Source organism: Pithys albifrons, chromosome 4, assembly GCF_047495875.1.
Source record: "Pithys albifrons albifrons isolate INPA30051 chromosome 4, PitAlb_v1, whole genome shotgun sequence".
NCBI classification, from domain to species: Eukaryota; Metazoa; Chordata; class Aves; order Passeriformes; family Thamnophilidae; genus Pithys; species Pithys albifrons.
Window position 1 is genome coordinate 32,474,521 of NC_092461.1, and position 17,369 is coordinate 32,491,889.

At 38.4% G+C, this 17,369-nt stretch overlaps 1 protein-coding gene across 5 annotated transcripts in view; it reads left to right on the forward strand.

The window, feature by feature from the left end:
• The window catches only part of FAM135B (family with sequence similarity 135 member B), a 289,327-nt gene that overhangs the window by 199,682 nt on the left and 72,276 nt on the right, over window positions 1-17,369 (forward strand). For all 5 annotated transcript variants that reach the window (XM_071553796.1, XM_071553792.1, XM_071553793.1 and 2 more), the window contains 3 exons: window positions 741-811; window positions 2,687-2,860; window positions 12,617-12,743. In XM_071553796.1, coding sequence (XP_071409897.1) covers window positions 741-811; window positions 2,687-2,860; window positions 12,617-12,743 — 372 coding nt within the window. The remainder of the gene's footprint in view (window positions 1-740; window positions 812-2,686; window positions 2,861-12,616; window positions 12,744-17,369) is intronic.

Here is a 17,369-nt window from a genome sequence, read left to right on the forward strand (position 1 = left end):
TATGCTCAGCACACTGCAACAAAGCGAACAGTTAAAATTCTGTTAATTGAACATTTTAAAAACAACAAAAGTCTTTGAATTCTGGAAAGAAAATGGTCTAGATGAGGATCCGTGGCAAACTACCTCCATAAATATGTGAAGGAAAAGAAAGAGTGACAGGGAGGCAGAAAAGCCTTGGTTTGCTGAGAAACAACCTAAAAGGCTAATGATGAGAGATCAGAAATTGCCAGAATTATTTGAGCCATTTCTAATTGTTTTAAACTGTAAACTTTAGACCTGGAATTAGTTACAGGTAGGTAACCAGAAGAATTCATGGCTACTACTCATCCAAGAAAACCCAGTCCCTGCTGTCATTCAGCTGACAAGACAACTCAAAGGAAGACTCACTCAATGAGGGAGAGCAGCCCCAGCAAAGCTCCTCTGACTCTTGGTGTGGAAAGAGCAAGGATCCATCAAATGCAGAGCTTTGTGCACTCTGATAACTCTTGTCTGGAGTGATTTTCTTGATATGACATGGCATCCAGGAGCAGATAGCACCTCTGACTGCTCTGGTTCCCTCTGACTCCTTCAACAATTACCTGAACTCACTGCCACATTGGTTTTGTTTCTCTCTCTGTGCTGGGATGCTGCTGGTGTTGCACAGCTTTGTGTTTGCTCTTATCAGACAAACCCACCCACCTTTGCCTTCTATGTTGTAGGTGCCAACTTATACAAGTAACCTTGTCTTTCTCCTTTTGTAGGTGGAAGATGCATTGAATGAGGCAGATTTTCAGCTCAAGCTGGACCTGCACTTTACTGATAGTGAACAACAGTAAGTGCTGTTTTAAGGCTCAGTTGGTAAGGGGGGATGCTGTTCAACTGTGAAATGACTCTGATGAAATGAGAGTTCCTTGTAAAAAGGAATGCCTTTGATAAGTCTTCCCTCTGCCTCAGTATTGAAGCTTTTCTGTTTCTCCTCTCTGTATTTGAAAATGAATCTCATACTCCTCTTTAAAGGAACAACATTTTTTTCCTTTAAGTGTAAGTTTTTCAAAGGTTTTAAGTGTTGCTCTATCTTTTCCTGCTGATAAAGGGAATATCATCATTGACCTCCACGTAGGTAGGGGCTGTGGTTCAGGAATGCATTGTCTCAGGACGCAATGAAGTATTTTCTGGCTGAAGACAGAAGTATGGACATGCTAAGCAGTTTTCTCCTATTAAGAAAAAAAAGCTGTCTCTTTTTTTTTTTTTTCAAGAGGACGGAGCCTTCCCATTGAATTTGATTTCTTCTAACTGCATTTGATCTTATGATCTTAGGTGAAGTGGGAGTAGCATCCCTTTCAGAGACATAGTAGGAAGTGTGATCCCAGATTTTATTCAGCCCCACTGATTCAGGGAAAAGTCTTCCAATGACTTGAGCAGTGTTTACAGGGAGTAGGAGGGAGTGCAAAGAAATCATCTGAGCTGTGTTTTATGCTGAGACTGTCCCCATGTGATTTTATTCGTACCCACAGAGAACTTAAATTTCAGGAACATGTTTCAGTTAACTTCAAGATACAAAATGTAAAAACTTGTTCTCTCAGGCAGCTGAGACCGAACCTTCAATGCTAATGGGTCTTGAGAGAAAAAAGAAACATTAAATGATAGCCAAGAATAAAAAGAACTGAAACATTTGAGTTGTGAAATTGTATTCTAACACACACATTTAATTTCTGTTATTATATGAAAGATTATTCTGATTTAGTGTGAACAAAAGTAGGGATTTTTAGAAAGCAATATCTACAAAGCTTATTGAATCTTGGGACTAACCATGTACCATGCACAACCATCTCATCCTGGGTTCTCTTAGCTCTGGGAAACATTTAACTTCAGAAGGGTCTTTAATGCTGTAAAATAATTCCTTTTTAGAAGTTTCACTGGCATTGGAAGGATGTAGTTAGGCACACTCCAGATTTACAGCTCAGTCTGTTGCCCTGTAGGTGACTCAGATGGCATGTTAGTTATAGTTATTCTGGAATAGTTACAAACCAACCTTAAATTAAAGTCTTGACTTATTTACTGGAAAAAATTAAATAGAGAGAGAGAGAGGGAGAGGGAGAAACTAATCCAGCTTGTACTGTTTCTCTGCAGTTACTTCACCTACTCATTTTTTTCAGAACAACAATCTGCAAAGGTACTCTATATTTTCAGCTGTGTCTGACAATGGACTTTTTCTCTCCCAAATTGACTGAACTGATTGTTCTTACACTGAAAATCACAAATAGTGAGCTGTCCCATCTATGAACACCCAAATAATCTGAACAATTTGCTAAATGCTTTTCCTTCTGCAGTTTAGTTCTTGATGTCCCCAGAACTACTGCATAGGTGGACATCAAGGTCAATCACCAGGGAAAATTGGAAATGCATCACACCTATTCTTTTTTTATACAGCATATTCATATAGAACTCTGCATATGTTGTTTATTATTTCTATTTCTATTCTATGTAGATTAATATTTTTATATCTATGTTATTTTATATCTCTTAATATCTATATTTATGCTTGTCATAAGTACAACATAAGATACTCTTCAGTTACGTTAACCCTTATGAAGCTGGGAAGTGATCAGATTTTCCCTCATGCATCTCAGTCTGCTGCCTGTAGCATGTTACAGGCTGTGACAAGTCAGGCCTCCACTAACCCTTGTTAAACCTCTTTGCCTTCCAGGCTGAGGGATGTTCCAGCAATCCCCATGATCAGCAGCCGTACACTGTGTCTTCACTTCCACCCCTGCAGAGGTCTGCACCACCATGTCCCTGTCATGTTTGACTATTTCCACCTGTCAGTGATCTCCGTCACGGTGCACGCGTCCCTGGTGGCATTACACCAGCCACTGATAAGGTAAAGGGCACACAAATGTCTGTGGAAAGGCAGAGGAGATTTTCTTGTTACATGGGAGAAGCAGAGAGGATAATTTAAAATGTTTTGATCCTAGTTAAGAGTTCTGAGATGGGGGTTTAGAGCCAAACTCTGACACCAGACTCTTCTCTTCTTAAGACACTAGGGATCTGATCAAAAAGTAGTAAAATTTTGGGAAAGATATTAAGAATTCTGATTAGTCATGGTCTCTCTAGTCCCTATCTATAATGAGGAAAGTGAAAATTGTGTTTTCCTTGACTGTTTTATCTCTTTATTCTAAAATCAACTAAGAACATTTATATTTAACCCCTTGTGATGTTTTGTAAAGCATTCAGGAAAGCTGGACTCTAATCTCATGTGCGGCTTCTGTACATGAGCATAATTCATAATGTGGTTAGGAGAAGGCACTCAGGAGTCAGGGATGGATAAGGTTCCACTGGACTTTTCCTTTGCAGAATCATCTGGTTTGACTCTGCAGCTGTATCATACCACCTGCCATGGGGCCTGGGTGTGATTTAGTTTATCTGATTCTTAATGACTAGAAAATAATTCAGAACTGCTTCAAGTAAAACGGTTGGAGATCAATATCCTCTCCTCTTTAGAGTAGGTGAAGGGAAGTAAAGGGCTTTCTAGCAATTTACTTAGTTCCTAATCTTGTCAGTGCATGGACAAAGAGTGCTGAGAGGGAGGGAACTCCTTTGGTCTTGAAACAAAATGCAGTGTTCAGCGCTGTTCAGCTTCCCTTAACTCTGGCAAGGTCTTGTTGTTTACCGCATGACCAGGAGACTAAAATTTGTCAAATACTGTGCTAAGAGCAGTGTCAGAGGGGTGAGAGTAACCTGTATTTTCCACAGGTTTCATGTTTTGACTTAGTATATCTTGGCTTTAATTCTCCCTTTGTGTGAAGGCATTGATTGCACATAATGTCACAGGATGAATTAAGTTCGTAAGAGGTTGAGAGGTTGTAAAGTTCTGGATCCCTCATCCCTGAAAGATTTGAGACCAAATTGGACAGTGTTTTGGGCAACCTGGTCAGTAGAAGATGTCCCTGCCCATGTCCAGAAGGTTGAAACTAGATAATCTTTAAGATCCATTTCAACCCAAACCATTCTAAGATTCTATGAGCTGTGACAGTGATGTGTCTCACATTAGCAGACCAGGCTGACATATCTGTCTTCTGCTGATGTGATACAGGTAACTGCTGCATCTCTGCTCTGCTATGTGTTGACTTTTTAAATGGTGAATTAGATTGAAACAGACTACTTCTAACCAGATAATTTTGCCCAGATAATTTGCTTAATTGTTCTGCTATAGAAAAGGATGAAAGAACAATAGTTACCAGGCTTAATGACTGTTTTGAGTGCTGTGTTATCCTCTAATGAAAGGGGCTGCACAGGCTTGTTACTGTTATTAGGCATAAATTGCATGATGAGCAACTGTTCCATAGCCAGATTATTATAGCTTTTAAAATATTATTTGTGGACCTTTGTGAAGTATACAATGTATTTACTTAATGCAATGGAATGAAGATTTTTGACAACACAATATAGAATTTCATTTGCTTAAGCCCATAAAATCATTTTAAAGTGTAATGCTAGGGATTTATCTGCTTCTTGATAAATATTCCGGACCTGAAGGGTTTTTATATCCTGCATTCTGTAAGTATAAATCAGGATGAAGACACTAGTGTAAAATAAATGACAGTCCCAAGCACTCTAAAACCAAACATGTCACTAAAACTTATTTAGGTTGCTCACAGCTCAGAGCTTTCCTGTTTATTACTTATCATTGGAGTTTCCTAGGAACATAGGGAAAAAAATGTAAAATCACATGTTTGTTGGGGGTTTTTGTTGGGTTTTTTTGTTTGTTTTGGTTTCGGTTTTTTTGTTGTTGTTGTTGTTGTTGCACGACAGAACCTCAATGACTGGAAAGTCTTTTTTGTCACATTAAAGAAAAAAATAAACTCCAGATCATAGAAGTTGGATTAGGGTTGGAAGGGACTTTAAAATAGTTTCAACCCCCCTGACATGGGCCCACCTTCCACTAGATCAGGTTGCTCAGAGTTCCATCCAACCTGGCCTTGAACACTTGGAAGGATGGAGATAGGGAAAAAATACCTGTGCACTGTTTCACAGTGGCTTAATTTGCTGCCTTGAACTATCCCATCATGGTACGTACTTTGTGTGTATATACACATAATTTCTACACATACCTATAAACTTAAATATAAAATTGCAACAGTTTTAGACCTACTCTGAAAATAATTATGCAAAATTAAGTCACTCCTATCCTGAAGTTTTCCTGAAAAACCACTGCGCCTGAAGCACATTTACATGCTAACATATGCCTTGTGGACTTGGCTATTCATATTTTGGTTGCTCTGCTGACAAATTACTCTTCCCCACAGTTCTTTTATGTTGTCTGTATTTAAAAGGGGAAACCAGAAAGACCAATTGAGGCCTTTCCCTTAAGGGTATTGTGTACTCAGAAATAGCTCCTGTTGGGGAAACCTTTCAAAGGTGCTTCCATTGTCTCCTGCATTTTGACAAGTGAACATTTTGATATTGATGTTTGTCCTGGTCAATAATTCTGACTAATAAATATTACACTAGGTTTGATTCTTTGAAGACCTCGCTTTTCACCAACCTGAGAATGAATGAAATTCATGTTTCTAGGATCCTTTGCAGGATTCTGGATGGAAATTTTGTGATTCAGCTTTTTTTGAGGAGTATAACCCTCAGCTTTTTAATAGGGCCCAAATTCATGGCAGCTGCTAATGGCTTTATGGATTTACTAAGGAGGTGAAAGGCTGGGTAGGAAAGTGGTGAGATAGACTTGCAGTCAATTCATCTCCAGCTTTGCTATCAAAGAATTATAGAATAACAGAATGGTTTGGGTTGGAATGGACATTAGACATCATCTTTTTTCAGGCCCGTGCTGTGGGCAGGGACACCTTCCACTAGACCAGGTTGCTCAGACCCCCATCCAACCTGGCCTTAATCACTTGCAGGGATCGGACATCCACAATTTCTCTGGGCAACTTATTCCAGGGCCTCACTATCCTCACAGTAAAGAATTTCTTCATAACATCTGAAATAAATCTCTCCTCTTTCTATTTAAAGTCATTCCCCCTTGTCCTGTCACTCCATGCCCTTTTCAAAAGTCTGTCTCCTGCTATTTTATAAGCTACCATTAGGTACTGAAAGGTGCTACAAGGTGCAGTTGGCTTTCTAGGCTGCAAACACACACTGTTTGTTCATGCCCAGTTTTTGACCCACCAGAGCCCTCAAGTCCTTTTCTGCAGGATTCCTCTCACTGACTCTCAGTCTGCACTTGTATGTGGGAATGTTGAGTCTCAGGTGTAGCACCTTGCACTTGAATGTGTTGAACCTCGTGAGGTTCTTGTGGGCCTAATTATCACTAGAGCAATCATATTTGGGCTAGATGTGGGGTGACCAGGAACATGATGTGATGTTTTGGTGCTTGGATCACCTACTCTCTTGGCTCCTTGGGCAGCTGCATCCCTATGCAGAGTGGATTCTGAGCAGCAGAGAAAGGACTGGGTGACTTTTACTTGTCCTTACAGAACACAGAGACAGACCTTGGTTAAAAACTCTCAGTCTGAAGTTTAGAGTTCTTTTACTCCTCTAGAAATCACCCCAGAAGTGTCTGTGGAAGCTGGACCACTTGGGACCAAGTCCAAAACTTTGCTTTCCAGGCAAGAGTGCAACAATAAGGGAGAACTGGGATGTAGGGTTCAGTGGTTGTGAGAGTTGTTGTCTTGACCTGAAATACTGCTCCCCTCACCTGTGTCTTGCCCTACACCCAAACCCTTCCCCCAGACACAGCAGGACACTGTCAGAGCAGAGCTGGAGCTGAGCCGTGGCAGATCCCAGCTCATCACTCTCCCTCAGTGACAGTGGCTGTGCCAGGACATGGTGTGTGCACCTAAAGCTTTTGGCAGCTGCAGATCATGGAGTTGTATTTCAGACTTTTGGGATGTGGGACAAATAGAGAAGAACCTAGAGTAGGAATTTGGATGGCATAGGTCTTCTAATATCACAGAAGTGACAGTTGTCTTTGGAAAGTTAAGGACTTGCCTCTGGCAATCTCATTTTACCCAGGATGACAGAAGATGAGTACAGCCAGTTTGTCAAAAGTTAAACAAAAAAAGTGAACAATGTTCAAGCTTGAGACTGTTCCCCTGCTGAGGCACTGGCCTTCATTAAATGCTTTAATACCTTTTATTCTCTTGTCTAAGCTCCAGAGGCTAAATGTGAGCAGAAAGTTGCAGGAGGTAGCTGAGGAGGAGGAGGACTTGGGGATTTTGGACTTCAGTTTTCTGGTTTCTATGGATCAATTTACTTTCAGGCCTGAGGCACCGACTTTTCCCTCAGCTCTCTGTCACTGGCTTCACAACTAGTTCAGTCTGTAAGTGCAAACAGCTCTTATTAGCCCAGTTTCAGCTTTAGGAAAGGCTCTTTGGTCCAACATAGCTCAGACTTCAATAAATAGTTCTGGTTTTCCCAAAGGGAAATATGCAAGTCTATGGCATAGAGGTCTATTAGTATCAGGCTTGCTGCAAGCACAACTGGGCTCATTCAGGAAGCACAGAACAAGAAATATGGTTCATTTATTCCATGGACTTCTGCACCACTTCTTCCCCCAAAACAACAAAACAAAAAACACCAAAAAATTAAGAAAAGCAAGTCTTGAAATCAATACAGATAAACAAGACCACTTCCCACAGGCAGCTGGAAAACCTGTTTTCTCTTGCTTGCACAAAAAAGGAGTTTAATTTTCTCCACTCTCTGGACTTTCCTTAACTTTTCATTCCTTTCCCCACTTTCATACATAATTTTATGTGAAAAACTAAGTATATTTCCTGGATTTTACTTGTTAACATTGAATCCTTAATTGCTCGCATTCAAATCACTGTATGAGAAACTAGAAATCTTGGTGGGATCTGAGATGGGGAAATAATATAACACAAATTTTATTGGTGGCAAAACCAAGACACAGATAATTTTTCATGCCTTTAGCTTTTTCTGCTCTGGAAAAAGGAAACAGAATCAGGTGGACACAGAGTATTTAAAGTTTTCAGCCCTGATCTAATTCTGTTCTGCTTCATTGCACTGAGGAATCAGGCCAACCCTGACCATCCTTCAGCAATTTTAGCTCACCAAAATTCTTTTATTTCCAGGCATCCTTCTGTTGCTCGAAAGCACAACTGATCTATCTATAGGTGATACAAACATTGTACTGCCCTGTGCACTTTGAATCTGGGTGTGGATTACACAGGTCAATTTTTCTACTGTTGTAAGTGTAGCTGTCCTCTATTTATGGGCAACTTGCATCTCAAATTGCACAAATGTGATACTGGAAAGGAAAATTCAACTAATCACCCATACCCTATGGCCATATACCAGTAGTAATTTCCCAAAAGCTATATTAAAGTTTTGAGTTAAAAAAAAAAGGAGAGAAATCAGTGTTGTCATTACAATTTTCCTGATGTACGGGAGTTAGAAGGAAGCTCCTGGTGAAATGCAAACAGCTGGCAGTGGGGGTTGTGAGGATTTAATCTGAGGTGTGTTATTTGTATGGGACTGACTTATATTTTTATTTTTTTAAAGCAATAATATTATATGTATAAGGGACTGAGGGGGAGATAAGTGGTTTCTCCATGGATCTGGCCTAAATGGGATACAAGTTCAACTTTCACCCCTAGTGTAGTCACAAGATTATAATTTCTTGCAATGAAAAATGTGATGATTGTGTGGGGTTTTGTTTGTCTGTTTGTTTGTTTGTTTTGGGTCCTTTACAGTTTGATAATTACATATAGTTCAAGATAATTCTTTCCAAGCAAGATTCAGATCCCAATCTTTTATCTTTTTTCTCCTGTTCTGCTAAAAACTAAAATTTGTTAAAAAAAGGTTTGGCTTACAACAACCAACCAAACAAACAAAAACCAAAACCCCAAAACAAAATTAAAAATTCAAAAAGTTTACTACTTTTTGGGGAAGCTTAACCTCAAAGATAACATTGTTATATTCAACTACCTTAAAATATTTTTTCTGATTTGCTTCCATAACACATTTCAATTAACATTTATCAAGGCCAATCCATTTCTTATGCTGGGGAACTGTCTTCTCATTTATATGTGAGAAATTGTCCACAGAAGATAAAATAAACAGGGAATGCTTATTTAATATTTTGTGCTATACAAAAACCAAGAAGTGCCACATACAGTTCTCCAAAAGCAAGTTCAAAAAGAATCAGAAAGTTCAGCACTTATTGCAAGTGCAGTTCACTCCAAAATATGTTACAGAGGCCAAGAGCATAAATCGAAAAGGCATGGACACAAATTCATAGATGGTAACCATGACTGCTAGAAATAATTGCCTGAGTATAACCTCTGACTCAGAAATTTCTTAAATTTTGGCTACTGGTTTCTTGCAGGCTATAATGAAGGAGGAAAATGGACTTTTTGAGACAGTTTACTGTACTATGTGTCCTTAGATGGATGCTGTAGTAACCAGGAGACTTCCTTGAAGAATAGAGACATCATAGAATGATTTGGGTTGGGAGGGACCTTATAGATCATCTCATTCCAACTCCCCTGACCTGGGAAGGACACCTTCCACTAGACCAGGTTGTTCAGAGCCCCATCCAGCCTGGGATTGAACACTTCCAGTGATAGGATATCCACAGATTCTCTGGACAACCTGTTCAACTGCCTGACCACCCATGTTTATGTGGATCAAAGGGTCATCAAAAGGCCAGCTCGAAAAAAAAAAGTATAAAACATTTTACTGACAATATTAATAGTCCTGCATACATGTTAATCCTCTTGGACATGTACACATTACCTCTTTTGACCTTTTTCTATCCAGAGACCAATTAAAAGCTAAGGTTAACATACTGGTTAAGGATCTAAATGGTGATATTAAATCAATGCTATTAAATAGATAGTCCAAATGGACATGTAAGTAAGCAAGGTTCATGATTCATATAAATAAGCATGTCTGCAGACACAATTAGAAGAAGTAGAGACAAATCCAGAAAATTAGCAAATTAACCTGTTACTGTTAATAAAAATGATCTTCAAGCATAATGTACTTCAGAAGCATTAGGGGGACCTCAGCAGTTTGTAAGCCTTCCACTTCAACTTTCCCTCAGCAGACTGATGACATTTTGGCGTGTTTCCCAAAAAAGGTTTTTGTTTTACAGGGCTATGTGAAATCAATTTCCATAAAACCAAAAGATTAAAAACCCTTCTCTGCTGTAAAAGCAAAAGATAAATAAATAAAAAGGCATTAGAAAGTGCTTTTCCTTAAACCTTTGAAAGCTTTGCTAATATTCAAATGAGGAATTTTTCCAGTGCAGGCAACATTTGGTTAAGCTTCTCTCTCTGATACCACAGCAATCATTTTTTATTTCTGCTTCTTGAGCGTTTCCAGCAGACCAGGGCAGACAACATCATTCAATAACAGCTGAAATTATTCAGAGCACTGTTTATCTCTTAGCTGTTTCAAATAGCTTTATTTCTTTATTTCTTTATACATTTATTATTTTTATCCTAAATGCTGCATACAGGAAATACATAGAAATACTTCATGTAGCTTGGAAGCAACCAGCTGGAAATTCCTTGGATCACATAAATTAAAACATACATAAGCAAGAACAGATATTTGATAAGGTCTTCCACCCCATTGTTCCTCCTCTGGGATGGCCTTTTTGCCACTATTCATATATGACAAGCCACAGTTGTGATAGCAAGGCAGGGATTCACGTTTAATCTTCTGAAACTGGTCCAATTCCTAATTTTATTTGAGATTCTTTTTCCGACAATGCACACCTCACCCTATTTTTCCCCAGAACCTCACCTGATGTTTGAATATAACAAGTATTGCTGAAATATTTGTTGTGTGTCTTTAGCATAAGCATCATTCCAGAGCTCAAGAAGCATTTGCACAACACTCTCAGGCACATGGTGTTATTCTTGGGGTGTCCTGTGCAGGTCCAGGAGTTGGATTTCAGTGACCCCTGTGGGTATCTTCCAGCTCAGGGTGTTCGATGATTCTTTTTTTTTTTTTTTTGTGTGTGTGTGTGTTTTTCTGTACAGCAGTCAGTACTCTAATAAAACTGGATCAGGTGTAGATACCAATGAATGAGGCTGATCTGAGCTGATGTGGCCACATGATACAGGTCTACAAAGAGGAACAACCTCAGACTAGAAAGCTTTCACAGCATGAATGGCACTACCCTGTGGCTTTTAGTTCCAGCACATTATGGTTTTAAGATATGTTTGTGCTCTCGATCCTGAAAGTTTTTATTCTTTCAAGGAGACCAGGTCTCCTGGGTACAATGTAATTTGGGATGCCTGGATGTGCATCATGCCTATGGATGGTGATCCTGGTCTGGGAACTGAAGCACAAACTAAAGTGTCATTACCTCTGCACTTTGTGTGAACAGCAAATGTGTTTTCCTTCTTTCTCTGCAGGTCATTATTTCAGTTCCACCTTTGCCTACATATTCCTCAAGAACACTTTTGGTTGCTTGCATCACAATTTAGAACCCGTAATTTGATTGATTCAATTCACCACAAGTAGCCTGCCTTCCCTCTTGAAATCTTGGTACAGTTTATGTACAGCACAAATTATCAGAAGGACAAAGAGTGGAGTTATCTCATCTAACTCCAGCTGCTGTTGCTTTATAGTCCACAATAAGAAATAAGTGCTTTGAGGGTAAAATTCCCCTGATCTATTTGATATGACTGTTTCAGAAAGAGGTGACTCATGTGCTGGAAATGCCAATTCCTCTCCAGTGAATATAAAGGCAGCCTACCTCATTACTGGGTTGCATACTTTTACTCAGATTAATCTAGAGTATGAGCCCAGGCTGTACAGCAGTACTTTGGTGGGCTTGATGCTGAGTAAACTCCACACAAGATACTCCACTCTTGATGTGTTCATTGTCTAAGATGGGAGACATACAGAAACAGCCAGAAGGCAACATTGACCATAATAGTCAGCACTGAGAGGTAATGACCACAACACTAAAACAACTTACATTCTATTGGATTTTTGAGGAAGAATTTGGATAACAGTAAATTCATTTTGCACCAAGGGGATGGGAGAACACTTCCCAGATGAATGGACTGCACCCAGGAAAAACAAATGCAGATTCTGGGCTGTAGTCTTGTCATTTTGGTGCTGAAATCTAATGTCATGAGACAGTGAGAAGTGGGAACTAAAATTCCAATCTATAATAATAACTTTGGGATGATTCAGAAAAGATATTAATAGGTAGAAGGGCTCACATGCAACTAGAAGAGGAATGCTGATGTGGTGAAAACCAGAGAAAGATGTTGCATCTCAAGGTACAAGCTGGTGAGAGGTTGGGTAAGGGTATGATCTGTGTGGATAGATGGAAAGGTTGTGTTTGTGAGATGTTATGCTGGAAAAAGATCTGTAAGACAGCAGAGAAAGGAGTGAGTAAAAGATAACAGACCACTGGACTGAATGGCAAGACATCACTTGAGCTAGGGCACACTGCACAATGATCATTTTCAAGGGAAACATGAATATACAATGCCAACCTGAAATCAATAAAAGCAAAACCCATCATCACCAAAAGTATAACTATTTTCCAAGAAAGGTAATAACACTTGCACAACAATGACTCTTCTCTGACAATGTTCCTCTGATTAGTTTTTCTTAATTTTTCTTCTTATAGTTTTGCTCGTCCAGGGAAAGGGTCATGGCTTGGTAAAGGCAACATGGAGGCAGGACCAGACCAGTCCAGTATGTCATTAGAAAATCTAGTGTTTGGAGCTGGCTACTGCAAACCCACTTCTTCAGAGGTAAGGAGGATGAACAAGGGTATCGTACTTCCATGTGATCACACTGGGTGTCCATATTATCTCTTGAGAACTTGTCATGGTTGTATATTTCTAGTAGAGGGATTTTATTGGAAGAAAAACCATTCTAACATTTCTGCATGAACCACCTGGCTCTTGGATACACAGTCTTTGATTGTTCAGCCCCACACCATATGAACCATTTCAGAAAGTTCAAGATGTGTGGATATATCTCCCATTGCAAATGACACTTTAAAGACAGGATTCACCTCACCACATGTTTGATGTAAGGTGGAATTAATTATTTAGGAAAGGCCTTGGCTTTCAGGCCTTATGTATGACAGTCCGAGGACTTGAGTCATTACAGATGATGTGAAGGAAGGTCGTGTGTCATAAGTATTGAGTATTGTTTGTGTTGGTGATGGGGTGTTGTGAACATTGCCTTACTCATGGCAGTTGGTGTGTGCCCTTGATCTTACTGCTTCCCTCAGGTGAAGAGGAGAGCTCATTCTGCAATTTTTAGTAGCAAGTTGTTAGTTTGGAAAACAATGATTGAGATTTTTGTTGTTTTGTTCTCTCTCTCTTTTTTTCTTTTTCTTTTTTTTTTTTAGGTGCTTGCTTTGGAGTGTTTTGTGGTTTGTTTTTTTTTGTTGTTGTTGTTTTGTTTTGTTTTGTTTTTCTTTTCTGTCAGAAATATTTCCTCAGATCTAGAAACTCAACCCAGAATATTGCAATCATTAACCTGTTAGGAAACCTTGATTCAAGGTTTCTGATCACCGTGCTGTCCTCAGCTTCCCAGAAGCTTTCCTGTCAAAGCTGTTCCACATATTAAAAATATGCAAGCCTAGAGCGACTGGTGCAGAGCTACAAGGGAATCGACTTGGGCTGAGACAATATTTGTCTTGAGGCTGCTATCCAAAACACTGGATCATTGTATGCTGTTGGCAAACAAACTGACTGTTGTTACAGTAAAATCAAAAGTGAGCAATTCAGATCTATAGAAAACCTGTGAGACTGAGCTATCAGCCAGAGGCAGCATGGAACTCAGCTGCTGCTGGCTGGTAGGGAGGAGGTTACTCCCCAAGAATTCACATAGTAGGAATTCACAGGACTCTGCAGGTGCAGGAAAACAGCCAGGATAAATAATATAAACATGGGACTTGTGAGAGATAGGCTTTAACCAATTGAAGTATCTGGCGTGGTGGTGTGTTAACTCTTTTAGCCAATAAGCTGTAGTCCTAACCCTATATAAACTGTGTGCTTTGTGTAATAAATGGTCTTCACTATAAACTTCATAAGCTTGTTGGTGAAGTCCAGTTCCTCCGCTGTTTATAAATTGTTTACTTTAACTGACCTCAACCTCTCCCTCTCTGGTAGATGGTCACATCATAGACATTTAAATAGCTGATTCAAATATTTGTGACATAGACTAATCTGTGTACATCTCTGTATATCACACAAGAGAGAAGCTTCTTTGGAGAGTGGTGCCTACTTTTCATTATCCTCTGGACAAATCTTTATTGTAAGAAGAGAGATGGAAAGGCTTAGCTTTGATTGCTGAGCAGACATCTTGTGGTATGGAATATCCCTTTGGTCAGTTTGGGTCAGCTGTCCCAGTTGTGTCCCCTCCAAAGATCTGCACACCTCCAGCCTACTGATGGAAAGTGGAATGTTGGAGGGACAACCTTGATGCTGTGCCAGAGCTGTTCAGCAGTAACCAAAATACTGGTGTGTTACCAGCACTTTTACAGCTACCAATGCACAGCACAGGCTGTGAGGGCTGCCATGGGGAAAGTTAACTCTGTCCCAGCCAGGTCCAATACAATAATTATTACCCTAGCAGGTGACCTATGAAATACTAAAATGAAAGTGCTCTCTCAAGAACTGCCTTTAGCACATTGCTGATCTGCAGTCATCAGAATGCCATTCACCAAACCATCATAAATATAATACTGCACAGTCCACACAGTCAGATGTGCATTTGCTTAGCTTCAGAAACCTCCATAAGTCACGGCATCTGTTCTTGAGCTGAACATTTTAATTTAATAGACCATGATGGCATTTTTGCCTATGCTATCTATGATGTATGATAATAAGCAAAGACCACTTCTCTTAGTTTAACATAAAAAATTAAAAAATCAGAGCTGAAAAAGAAGCTGTTGTGAGGGTAAATCTCATTCCAAGTGAGGGTCATGTGACTGACTGCTAGTTTATATGGGACTTTATATCAAGCCATAAGGGATTGAAGGAAGAGCAGTGTTGCAATGCTTTTCACTGGGTCCTTTTCTTCCCTTACAAACTTGCAGATTCCATTTACAGGCTCTTTGCATGTGTGTGTTAAATGTAACTTCAACATGACTACAGACATTTCCAGGTTTGGAGAATTTTGCAATAACAGCCATTAGACATGGGAAGAGATCCAACTCTTTTCATTAAATTAAAAAAAAAAAAAAACAAACACAAAACCACATCAAAACCACCACTGAGACGGTCAAAAACTACACGATCCCAGCTATGGGGAAGAAAACTGGAATACTTTATTGAACACCTGACCACTTTTTAAGGTTTCAGGGAGACACATGCTAATAGGTAGGAAGGGTTATGGTAATTTCAGGAATTTATGGAGGGAAGACAGCAGGGGATTACAGCAGGGGATTACAAAACAATCTGATAACATTCATTCTAGACTCTTTTCTTATGTTAAGACAGGAGACAACTTATCTTCAAGTTGATCATTACCAAGCCTCCTGTGTTCTTGGTGATGGAATTTCTCTCAGCCTTTGTTGACCAAGGCTTGCTGTTTAAGATTTCTAGCTCTTTTTGCTGTAAACTGGATTTCAGATTCCCACAATTCCAGCTTTTTTATTTTATTGTTGCAAAGCAAAACTTAAGGAACACTAGTTAATTATTTGCTGGACACAGGAAAACAGACAAGGAACACAAGGAACAAAACAGCAAGGGACAAAAGTTTGATATTACTATAAGCAATTTTTAAAGCATTTAGCATTTTTTTGAAAAGTTTAGTTGAAGCTACATATTTCTGCAAATGAATGGTTTTTATTAGTTCAGGGTTTTGTGTGTTTTGACTTTTTTCTGAGGGTAAATGAAGTATTGGTTATGTATTATGTAAGGTGTGTTACAGTTTCACAAGTTCATACACTCATATTTTTCACACATATTTTCATACATTCAGGGCCGGCCCACATACACACTTCTGTACACACACACACAGATTTTTGGAATGTCAGTTTGCTGTGTTTGAGTATTTGCACTTTTGTTTCTTATTATTTTCAGTGTAGCTCCATTTTTCTTTGGTTTCTGGAATGCTGTTTTGATGGGAAAACAACTTTAACAGAAATTTTAAAAAACATAACTACATCTTTTTTCTCATGTTCAAGATTCAAAAAATACATAACTTTTTCATAAACATTCTTATAGATTTGAGGTAACTCTTGATCCCCCCCCCTTTTTTTTTTTTTTTTTTTTGGCAAATGGGACAGACATCATTTGATATTTGCTTATTTTAGACATAAAAACAGCTTGGCATGGTTATTGCAACTTAATAGAAATTATTACAGACATAGTAACATGTATTGAAGTAGTTCATAGAATAATAAACAACAGAAAAGGAAAGCTTGAGGCAATTTTAAACAGGCAGTATTTTAGATATATACTTCTTAATGAAAAGCAATTTAAAATTTTTAAAATTCACAAAATTCAAATGCTTTTTTAATGTTTTTTAACTTGGGAAGCGTTTTGTTGTCTTTGTTAATATAGGCACAAAAAACTAAAGTAAAATTGAAAAAGTTAAAAAATGGACATTAGATTTAGAAAAAAGGAACAAAACAAAATAAAAAGAGACACTTAGGAATTGAAGGAAACTACTTTGTGTTGCTAGTTTTAAAAATGCATTTTTTCTTAACAAATGCTGTTATAAGAGGTTGTAGTAAAGAATGCAAAGCTGAAAGTTTTTGCTTAAGTATTTTACACTTCATGTAGAAACTTGCTGTTAAACAACTGGAGACATTACTAGATGTTAAAGGATAATTAGTATAAAGACTTATTGAGAAAAATTTTTGTTTAAGCAAGTAGAAAAGACAAAACATTTTCAGTTATGTAGAAATTAAAAAGGATTTGTGAAACAAAGCAACTGTGATACTTTTAGTAAAAATTAATTTGAGCCTTGCTGAATTAGTATGCAAGATTACAAGAGAAACAGAGTGGCAGAAGCTTGTGGCTTCTTTGAACACAGACGAGACAGATTAAGGTGTTGATTTTATCACTGTCTTTTTGAGGCTAAAAAGGAATTTTGGAAACTTCCCTTCTCCCTTACCATGTGGCTGTTAGGGAAGACAAAGGAAACAAGATTTTATGAGTTAAAATTTAGGAAAACTACATGAAAATGGCACAAATATACTTAATAGAGATAGATGATAGAGTTTGCATTTATACATTTAAAAACACAATTTAAACAAACTTACTACTACTTTGGTAATGCAAAGAATATTAAATTAAGAAAGAAAAACAACATTATGCTAAGAAAAAGAATTATTTTTTGGGATTTAGAAAAGAAGGCTTGCAGTTTTGTCTCGGTTTTTCTTCTTAGATTAATTGCTAAGGAGATAAAAA